The 12,041-nt window shown below is 32.9% G+C and overlaps 1 protein-coding gene across 5 annotated transcripts in view; it reads left to right on the top strand.

Moving 5' to 3' along the window:
* Positions 1-12,041, top strand: part of RTN4 (reticulon 4) — a 56,350-nt gene that overhangs the window by 32,272 nt on the left and 12,037 nt on the right. For all 5 annotated transcript variants that reach the window (XM_081156752.1, XM_081156755.1, XM_081156754.1 and 2 more), the window contains one exon: positions 10,597-10,804. In XM_081156752.1, the coding sequence (XP_081012878.1) occupies positions 10,597-10,804 (208 nt within the window). The remainder of the gene's footprint in view (positions 1-10,596; positions 10,805-12,041) is intronic.

The raw sequence follows: 12,041 nt of genomic DNA, 5'->3' as shown, positions 1-12,041 counted from the left end.
CTCTTGCTAGAATTTAGGCTAAAGGATATTACTAAACTTAACTTACCAGTGCTTCTCTTTGCATCTCTGGCGCAATATTCTGGGACCCCATTCTGTTTGTTTCCTTACTTTATCATTGATAATGCTGACTTGTGTTATTTGGTGTGTGTTTCTGTGTGTGTGTGGAGGGGGATTGGGTATTTATAAAATGTGTAAATATGTCTTTTTAAATCTGCTTCTTGGATTTCACATTTTAATCCAATCACCTCTTTGGCATTTATATAAGATTTGATAGATACTGAAATATTATTGTCTCTCCTTAAATACTCTATTACTACTATCTTATACTATGTAGCATTTACTTAATGAGTTCAGAGTAACTTAAAGATTAAAAAATGTCAAATATTAATGATATCCCTGCATATCTTTTGTTGAGTTTGGCATTGAGATTTAGGAATTTCTACTCTCAGACTATAGATTTGCTAAAATTCTGACTTTCCCTAAAAATGTGAGGAATTATAGCTGTTCTTTGTTGTTCACTCATTTGTGTATTTTTTCCACCTAAATAATCTCAAATAATTTAGATAATTCTGGTCAATGATATGAATACTTTACCTTGTTTCTTTATCTGTACTATTAGCCATTTATTCAGTGAGCATTTATATTGAGTGTGTACAAAAGGTGTATAAGGTTATAGAAGTCTTAATATAACTAATTTACCTACTAGTGAAATTCATTCTTTCTTGTACTAGTAATTTGCTTTGAGTTTTCTCCCATTCCAGTTTATTAAAGCTTTTCAATTTTCTAGAGTTACAGTGTTTTCTATTTAGTTTTTATTAGTAGAAAATAGGATTTTGAGCAGCAGTTTCCTATTTTTAAGGTTTGGTACCTATTTCTTGTAATGCTTGGATGCCAACAAGAAGTAAAATTTAAACCATAGTATATTACACATTGAACTAATGTATACTCTAATTTTAGGCTTTCATTTGTGTAATTCTTGACTCAATGCTAGTAATTTAAAATAAATAACCACATGCTTACCAAAATTTATCAGTAATTTAAAATAAATAACTACATGCTTACCAAAATTTATTAACAGACTTTTTATAGGAAGAGTCCTTACTTTGACATCCTTCACAACTGAAGATTGTTAAAGTTTGTGCAGGTAGAGACAACCATTGCTTGTGATATGTACATCTAATGTGCTTAGAGAGAACATACTTATTTAGCTTTACCTTAAAATGAAATTAACTGCATATATGAACTTTCCTGTGCAGGGAAAATTATGGTTTGAGATTGGAATTTTCTTTGCTGTATTTTTTGTCCTCTTGTAATAAAGCTGGAAATAGAATTAGTAGGATTAAAGAAAGTATTAAAAATTATGTGAACTAATTTACTCTATTGGTGAATTTAATTAATTTATTAATGAGGCATATGTCGTGGTTACCGAACCTCATCATTCTCTATCTCAGAGAAATTTGAATTATCCTTAGAAGTAACTAACAACCACAGGTAGTTTTTACCTTTCTGCAATATATTAAAACATTTTCTACTTAAAGATATTTAATATAGGAAAAAAAGACTACTTGAAGGGAACTCAAATTTCATAGCTAATAAAGGATTTGATAAAAGACTTTATTTTGAAACAAAACCAACAGTTATGAAAACAAATTTTAGTTTATTTTTAATGAAACTTACGGTGTAATCACAACTATATATAAGTTCTGACAATGAACTGAGGATGAATCAAGTTTTGGGGCTTTTAGAGTGTAATTTTTATCACAGAATTATTTGGTGCCACAGAATAAAATGGCATCTTTTACTTAATTTCACAGTGGATCATATATGATGTCTCTTTACAAAAAAGGTTCAAGGGTTTTACTAACTTTCCTAGTGGCTTCTCAATCTTTTGATTAGATCTGGTTGAAGTGCCTATTGGATTTTTTTTGGAGTAATTCTTCAATATCACCCATAATGTTAAACTCATAAAATCCTGCATTATTAGGAAGATTTGCAATTTTGCATCATCATTGATTTGTGTTGTTTTATCTGGATATATCTATATCTAGTTATAGTTTTCAATATTTATTTTCAGAGTGAGACAATTGAAATAGCTTCTAGGAAATAATTTGCAATTTAAACAGAGCATGATTTATTCCTATCATTGAATCTATATTACTGGAATTGTTGGTGTATGTATATAATTCTGCTCATGGTGTTAGTAAATTGCTACTCTCTTCTCAATTATTGAAATTGAGATTGAGCCCAGCGGATGTGGCTCAGCGGTTGAGCATCGACCTAGAATCCAGAAGATCGCTGTTCAGTTCCTGGTCAGGGCACAACCCGGGCTCGTATCCCCAGTCAGGGGTGTGCAGGAGGCAGCTGATCAATGACCACTCTCTCATCATTGATGTTTCTATCTCTCTCTCTCTCCCCCCCCTTCCTTTCTCCGAAATCAATAAAAATATATTAAAAAAAAAAAGAACTTTAAAAAATAAGTTGAGATTGAAATACTATTTGGGATCCTCAAGTAAGATAAAAAGCAAACTTGAATACTACCGACATATTCCTATAAATACAAAATTTTGTATGATGGAAAGAATGAGACCCTCATGGTCAGAACTGAATTTCAGTCTGTAACCCTGCACAATTTATTTAATAATACTTCTAAGCCTCAGTTGCCTCATGTATAGCAGATAAAAATATTTTATAGGGTTGGTATGATTAGCGGTAATGTATACAAACTACTTGCACAGTTCCTTGCTCAGAATAGGGGATTAATAAATTATTATAGAAAAGTCAGGTATAGAATTTATGCTAGTTTTACATAAAATGTTTTCCTCTTAGATGTGTGGTGGTTGAATTTGACCAACCCACTGTAATGTCAGAAGTAAGGGAAGAAAGCTTTAATGATGAAGAGACAAGGATCTGAAATTGTGTGTATCTTTCAAAAACTCTAGTTACAGGAAGAGGATATGACCAGGAGAGATGCTGGTTCGCCAGGTATTTGAGAGACTTTGTAGCAGTGCTAGGTATCCGTCAATCTGAAACTTGCTAACTGAAACCAAGTTAGCTGTGCTTTCAGAGAAAGTTGAATTCACGTTAAAAATCAGAGGGTTAAGCATTGCATTTAATATTAGATTGCCCTGCTTCACTTTATCTCTTGATATAGTATCTTCATTTCCACATGTGACAACATCTCCTTTCATTTAAACTAACTTGTTAGGTGGTTATCATTTTCCTAATTTTACATACAGGAAAACTAAGTTCAGTGATCTACTCAGGGGCATGCTGATGGGAATAGAAGGAAGAAATGGACTTGAGCTCTTCTTGTCTTTGCAGAAGGAGTCAAGCTTCCACTCTGCACAGATCTTTTTCTGGATCATCGCCTGTCATTTATTAGCCAAGTGAATGCTTACTATGTGGCAGTAAAAGCTTACTATGTATTGCTATAAATGATCAACTCTGAATTCTCATCTTTCTTGGCAATTGAGAAGAATTTGACTTAAGCATTGCGATTCCTAATAAATACATAATTATTTTTTAATATAAAGATTATGATTGTGAAAAACAACTAAATTTTTATTCTAATTTATATATATTTGTTTGTTTATTAATTTTCCTACTTAACTGCCTTAATCATTGTTCACCTGACTTTGTTAAAGAGAGCTTAATACTTGCTTTTCCTGCAGCCATTCCTTCCCAGTATTTTTAAGGACCAACTAGTTCAACTTTTTTTCCCCTGCTAGACAAAATATTTTTTTTTTAAAAAATATGCCTTTATTGATTTCAGAGAGAGGAAGGGAGAGGGAGGGAGGGAAGGAGAGAGAGAGAGAAAGAGAGAAACATCAGTGATGAGAGAGAGTCATTGGGATCAAGCCCTCAACCCAGGCATGTGCCTTGACTGAGAATCCAACCTCCATCTCCTGGATCATAGATTGATGCTCAACCGCTGAGCCACACTGGCCAGGCTAGACAAAAGATTTTAAAGTTGAAACTTGACTTCAGGATATTCAAGGAAGAAATTCAATAAGAATTTGATTTGAGGCAAAATGTAATTGGATGACTTCTGTGTGTACTAGCACACAGAAGTATTTTTAGCTGTGGCAGATGACAGTTTATGATTACCAGATGTAGGCAACTTTTCTTACTCTTCCCTGGGCCAGAAGTTTTTATTTTGAAGGAAAGTTTGTAGTGTACTGAATTATTTTAAATTAAAATTTTAGTTGATAAAGATACTACAGCTCTGTGCATGGCACATCACAAAACAAAAATTTTCCACATTTTTATTTTGAAAACAAAAGTGGGCAATCACTGTTTTCTAAAAGGCAAAAATTTAATTGGTCAGCATTTTAGTAATCTGTAAGCATTGCCCACAGCTGTTAAGAGGAAAGACCACTGTTAATCTTAGATCTTTAAAAGGATTTTTCATGAGCATTTTATATAATAGTGAAGTTGAGGCCACAGTAGATTACCGTGCACGATTAATGCTTATTCTGCAGTATAGAAGGAGACCTGAGGAACCATGAAAGATTAAGCTTTCCTTTTACAAGCCCTATATCTTAATTTTGGTTTCTTGAGAATAAAGAGGCCATTAAACTCTTCACTCATAAACAGAACTGATGAGTGATTACAGAAGACTCCAAAATTAGCATTTTAGTGACCCAACAGTTTATTTAAAGATGTTCTTTATGTTAATTTGAAAATATTATAGTCTTTAATTAAAATGTTTTTATCCCTAAGAATAATCTGGCCACTATTTACACATTATTCTGACAGCAAATATTGAAACAGATAATGAGAATATAAAGATGAAAGGCACGTATAAATCCTTAAAAATCTGCAAGGAGATACAAACCTGTAAAACAGTATTTGCTGCAAATTATCTGAAAGCATTGTTATTTGTTATTTAATAAGTGTAGATATCTGAAAATAGTTTAAATAAAACAAATGTTAAATCCAAAGCATAGAAGCATTTTTGAATAAATTAATTAGAATTAGTGTATGCCTTAAATTGGCATAAAGTATGCATTCATTCTAATCAGTAATATCATTGAAAGTTTAGTTGGTTCAGGCTTTGTGCTCAGCTCTCTGGATATGGTAGGTAAGACAATATGCTCTCTTATGGAGTAGAGAACAGATGTTAAAATAAGTACTTTTAAAAAAATTTTTTTTTTGTTAAGTGTATAATTCATTGATTTTTAGGATGGTCACAAATTGTGCAGCCATCATCATTATCTAATTTCAGAACATTCTCATCACCCTCCGTTAGGAGTCATTCTCCATCATCACACCTTCCAGCCTCTGGCAACCGCTAATCTACTTTCTATCTCTATAGAATTGCCAATTCTAGATGTTTCATATAAACAGAATCATACCGGCTGTGTTACCTTTGGTGTCTGGCTTCTTTCACTTAGCAAAATGTTTTCAAGGTTCATCCATGTTGTAGCATGTATCAGTACTTTATTTCTTTTTCTGGCTTAATTATATTCCATTGTGTGTATATACCATATATAGATAGACTTAGATACAGATATAGTTATATAGATACAGATATATAGCCCAGTTATATTCTATTGTGTGGACATTATATATTCCTCACCAGAGGATATGTGTGTTTTTTCCTTGTTTTTATTATTTTTTTAAAAATTGATTTCAGATAGAGAGGAAGGGATATGAAGAGAGAGAAACATCAGTGTTAGATAGAAACATTGATTGGTTGCCTCCTCTGTGTACCCTGACCAGGGATTGAACCCACAGCTTGGGTATGTGCTCTAAAGTCTGCAGCTCCACCAGGACACCCCTGAGGCTTCTGTCAACAAGGCTCTCAGGGTATTTGCTTTGATTACTCTCATAGAGCTATTTACGTATTTTCACACAATATTTTGGGCTTGCATGTATGTTTTTCAGAGCTCTTTCACTTATTGAAAGGACCTTATTTCTAGGGAACCATGTGATAGGTGGAAAGGAAGTAGTAGGTTAGGGTTTGCTGTACTTTAATGCAGTTAAATTCATTTTAGGCTTTAATCACTGAATAATGCTAGACTATATACGTGACTATTTCCGCATCAGCAACTTTGGGGAAATTTACCTGATTCAACCCAAAGGCACCAGAATTATGAACTTAGTTATATACTGTTAGAATTTTAACTGTCAGCTAGATCTAAATATTTTTTAAACTAGCAGACAGTGTACTGTCTTCCCAGTAGGAAAGCCTACTGGGAAAACCACAGTCATGTTATCAGATTCCTGAGGAATAGAAGGGGTGAATTTTTCTAAGTACTGCAGTAGTAATTCATTGGAGGGGAACAACTTAAGATGGCATAGAAGGGAGTAAAGAATCAAGTTAAACTCATCCATAACCTTGCTTACTATTCAAAGATAAAAACTCCATTTACTAGATTGCCTTTCATATTTCATAGTTATACATGTTTAATTTTTAAGTGGGATTATACTATATGAATCTTTTTGTAACATTGTTTTCATGTAGTTTGGGCATGTTTCTATGGTAACAGAGCTACATCACTGTCTTTAATGGCTAGGTAACATTCTTTTGCATAGATATATCCTAATTTTACTTGAGCAGAGTGACAGGGCTTTTAAGAGATGTTTTCAACAACTTGATTAATTATAGTTTTCTACTTTGGGAAAAATACCTATGAGGTATATTGGAATAGAGCTCTTCTTTTTGGGTTTTAACTGTAGGTGAAATATTCACATTAAAATTTTTATGTCCTTTATTAATTAACCTTCCTGTTAATTTACTTAGAGCGAGTTTCTTCTGGGCTTTGTGATTCATCTCACATGTAGTAATTATCTGCCTGCACTCTGCCTATTCATTATGCATGCAAATATGTGACATTTTGAAGAATTTTAATGTGAAGAATTTCAATTTGGCACCATACATAGAGAGTATGAGTTTTATCAATAGGAAGCCTGTTAAAACCCATGTTCTGTCATTTATTAATTAAGATTAATTGATTCCATTGGATTAAGAGCTGGGTCTCACTGTTTTGTCTGAAAGCCTGCCTCATAGGGCTTTGATAATTGAAAGAGATAATGTATAGTCTACAAACAGTGTTTGGCATAATGTCAGAGCCCAGTAAATACTCAGGAAGTAAAGGGAGGTGTGAAGAATGTAGATGAACCACCTGGAAAACATTTCTGAAACATCAGGCTTAAGAAGTGTGTAGCTTTTCAATCCTTTTTATTTTTTAGCTTCTCTCACACTGTTGCCATAATGATATAGTTTATAAGTGCTTTAAAAAATTATAGGAATATGAATTTATTTTCCTAAAGTTTTAATAATGTTTGACACAGTGTTTCTAGGAAGGTTAATTTTAAAAGACTGGTATTAATAAAAAGTATTTAAGCCTCCCTTAAAAACCTAAATCTAGAAAAGGAGATATTTTTAAAATTATATTTGGCACAGATAATACAGCAATAAAATCTCATTGATTTGGACCCACTGATTGGGAATTTGAATGCAGGACTGATGTGTATCTTCCTACTAACTGTGAATCCTGTTATTTTCTGAAGGGAAAAGAAAAATCATTTATCTAATGCTCTATTAACTGATGATAAAATTGAGGTCCAGAGAAATTGGAGACTTATCCAAAGTTATACAATTGCAGAGTCAGTCCTAAGATGTAGATCTCTTGAATCCCAGGTCACTGATATTTCCTTTCACCACATCTATCTATATAGAAATAATCAACTAATTATAAATAATTCTTTATCTAGGCATTGAAACTGTTGGGACAGTAATTCTATTATATTAGGCAATTTGATTAGACATTAATATATGTTGTGCATACCTCGCAAGTTTAAAGTCATTTCATCTCCTAATCAGGTTTTACTGAGTAGTTTTTAATGATGGTAAGGAATAGTGAGGAAATCTGCATTTATTTTAACTTGTCACCAAAAGTAGGGATGTTGAAGGTTAATAAATGTTTTGGAGCACTTTGATAAAGACATTTTAATAAAGGGGCATTTGTTTATATAAAAATAGATTTGAAGTGTACCTTACTTGCTGATTCTTATAGTTCTTCTCAACTTTTATTTGCCGTATAATAGTGAAAGCTCAGATAACTTTTAAAATTCTTTTCCATGTGGCTTATAAAGTAACATGTTTATTATATAACGCAGCAATATGATTAACTTACAAGTAAGTCGTAAGGTTGAAATTTTCTTTTTTTTCTTCTTTATATATTTACTATTTAAATACATGGATAAGAAATACCTGATAGTGATTGTGGTGGCATTCATAATAATAGTAATAATAAAATAACAACAAGTGATAACCCTGATGTTTACTAAGAATTTATTACATGCTGTGTACTACATTAAGCACATTATGTTCATTATTTCATTAATGAAAAATTTTGTTAACTCATCTCACTTCATCCTCACAACACCTTCATAAGATCATTCCTATTTGCATACACATTTTATAGATCAAGAAACTGAAGTGTAGATGGATTTAATGGCTTGCCTGAGGTCACATAGCTAGTAAATTTATAGAGCCAATGTTTGAGTATAAGTGATTGAGCTCCAGAACCTAGACGCCTTGTCTCTCTTATATAAGCCACTCTTGTGAGGCACAGAGGGAGCCTCCTGGGAAAGAATTATGTTACTGAGGACTATCTTTATAATTGCTTTTCCTACTCTCTCACTGTACCCTGTACCCTGTATAAAAACACACACACACACAAAAACTACATTAACTGTTAGAACCATTGCTTTCAGAGACTTATAATTAGGCCTGCACCTTTAGGTTTTCTAGAGCCTACCCATCCATTCTTCAAAATCCAGCTCAATTTCTCTTTCACAAAGTTTTTAAAAATTTCCTCCAGTTTTTTTCCTTTTCTGAATTCTCACAACAGTGCAGTATTTCTTTTATAATTTTTAACATTGTTTTTATCTGTCTTACCATCTTCCTAGAATTTTAGTGTTTTAGAGTTGGATAGGGCTTAAAGAAAAGTTTGCCTATTTTGAGGTTTTCTGATTCATTCTCCTAGGTTGAGTTTCTTGAAAAGTATTAGTTCAGTGTTTGCTGAATGTCAGAAAACTATTAGCATTGCTGTTATCTCTTTATTCAATATGACATTATTCACGATGCCATTTTAACAGCATGGATGCTCTGTTTCAAGTTCTGGTCAGTTCACAGTTGTGCTAGTATATTGGTCAATGGTAGAAACTAGTTGAATAGAACAAAACTGATGTAGATGTCTTAGGCAAGGTTGTAATGAACTTGGAATGGGAAAAACTTAAATAGTAGAAATCAGAGTTTGAAAATAAAGCTTTAAATCATATATAGAATGTTAAATTAGTATTCAAATCAAGTCATATATAGGAGAGTGGAATAAAATGCTCTGGAAACATAATAAATGTTGTTGAGCCCCTGCTATGTGCCAGACATTGTGATATGCATTTAAAATATCTTATTTAGTACTCACATGATCTATACCAACAGGAATCGATCATGGCTTCATAAGAATATCTAACATTTTACAGCTCACATACATAATTTCCCCTACAGAAGTACCCCTAACAGTAAAGGAAAGTCAGATACCTTAGATGACCTGGGGATCAAGACCAGAGCAGCCCCTAGAAACGTGATTCCTGTCACCTTCTTTATCTTAAAAATTAACAGGTATTTAAAATTATACTCAAGATTATATCCGTATTTATTTTACTATAAGAGTGTTCCTCCTCCCCAATTGTTTGCAATACAGAGAGAGATGAAGTATGTTTTGCTTGTGAATTCAGGAGCCCTTGGCACACTACAGAATTCTTCCTGGCTTGTGCATAACCCAATCTTGAGACCACAGGTCTATGGTTATTTGATCCCCATAGTGGCCCTGTGACCATAAGCCAAGAGCAAAATTGCTAAGTTAGGCTTTGTCTGACTCCGAACTATTAATAAACATTATATAACAGTGGAACACATTTAGTTTTCTTTTTTTTGACATCTAAATTTTTATGGCATTATATTTATCTACTCCTAGAAGGAAGTAGCTTTTCAGGTAATCTGAAGGCCATTTTTTTTTCTTTTGCTTTGTAGGAAATTTTTGTTTTAACATTAGCCAGGTTATGTTACAGTTTTTGTTAAGTTTCTTAAAGAGCGATCTTTTAAAAGCAGAGCTGTGAAACTTGTGTATTTTTTAGTAGTTTTAATTTCTCAACATTTTTGACTTAGTGATTTCTCTGCAGATAAATATATTTTTGTGTTACTGAAGTATCATGCTAAAACTTTTTTCTATTTGAATAGATAATTGTGTGAAGATGAAAACCTCAAGATGATTTTTAAGAAAAATTGTTTTGGATTAGAAGTCTGCTATGCTGGGCTTGAGAGATTTGATAAACTTTTATAACCAGAATGATTTGGACATGTAGGACATAGATTTGCATGAAAAACATTTTATAGTAAATAGAAATACATATTCTAATATACAACTCAGAGTGGGTTTAAAATGTAATGTTAACTTTTAACATTTTAGGTTTGGGCTTTACCTATAGACCTTTCGTGTATGGGGGTGGGTGGAGCAAATATAAATGTGCCAAATTCAAATGATTAATGTTCTAATTTCAGATTTCTTCTTTTTTAATTTTTAGTTGTCGACCTCCTCTACTGGAGAGACATTAAGAAGACTGGAGTGGTATTTGGTGCCAGCTTATTCCTACTGCTTTCCTTGACAGTATTCAGCATTGTGAGTGTAACGGCCTACATTGCCTTGGCCCTGCTCTCTGTGACTATCAGCTTTAGGATATATAAGGGTGTGATCCAAGCTATCCAGAAATCAGATGAAGGCCACCCATTCAGGTGAGATGTCTGGAAAACAAGGCGAACTTTGGCAACACTATAAACAAAATTTGTATTGAGACTTCATTCTACTATCTGTAGAGTTACAGGCATGGATTTTTTACTACATAAAGATAATTGCAAATTTTTGCTAAAAACCTATACCAAAAGCATGTGCTTTTGAGATTTCTTAAAGGTCATTTTATAGGCTCAGGATGGAAAAGACCAGCTTTATATATATCATTAGTCTAACTCTACTACTTAGTAGCAATATTTATTAGAAGTGGGTGTTGGTTTTCTAATTTTACTATATGAAAGCAATACCCTTTTAACATGGTTAGGATTGGTGACAGTTATATTGCTTTCATTTTATGCTATTTAATACTAGAAATACCTTTCTTTCCAATAGTATGTTCATATTTTTTTGTTATGCTTTCTCGTCATGCCTGTGTCTTTTCTTACCATTCCTCCTCTGTCTAGTTTTTTCTTCTCATTCCTTAAGGCATGAGTTTTGTATTATCCTTTGGATAGCTCCTTTATTTCAGCATCTCCTTGTCTCTAAACCATCATCTGCTTCCCTTACTTTTACAAGTACACACACCAGCATTATGTATCTAATTGCTAAATGGTACAAACCTTAGCTTGGGTCTTCTGCCTCACTGCATGCCTAGCATGTTTTTCCACTCCTTCTTAAAAACTGGGATATAATTCACATAAAATTCAGTAATTTTTTTTTTTAGTATATTCACAGAATTGTACAAGTGTCACCATCTAATTCCAGACATTTTCATCACACCAAAAAGACATTTCATACGCATTAGCAGTCAGTACCCACCCAGCCCCTGACAGCCACTAAGTCATCATGTTTTTAAATGAGTATGTAACTACCTAGAACATTATCCAGTTGATGTTAATCACAAGCTTAAATTGGTTTTCACAATTTACAGGAAGAGACTTACTAAATTATTTTACTTATTATAAAGACTGGTAATTTGTTTCTCTCTAGCTCTCTCTTCATATTGAAGTAATACTGCTACATACGTTTGGGTGAGAATCCCACATTTACTTAATGGCTCTTGTGTGTCTGGCCTTTTACGTACAGGCAACTCTATGAGATAGGTGGTATTACTCTGTTTCACAGAGCAGGAAGCAACTTGGAGTTCAGTAACTTGAAATTGCAGCTTCAACATGGCATTTTACAAATCATAAAGGAATATACTTTTTAATTAGTTATATTGGAATATATAAAAACATTGTC

This window comes from Miniopterus schreibersii (assembly GCF_964146895.1).
Source record: "Miniopterus schreibersii genome assembly, chromosome: 13".
Taxonomy (NCBI): Eukaryota; Metazoa; Chordata; class Mammalia; order Chiroptera; family Miniopteridae; genus Miniopterus; species Miniopterus schreibersii.
The sequence above is the reverse complement of the archived record's forward strand: the minus strand, read 5'-3'. Positions and strand labels throughout refer to the sequence as shown.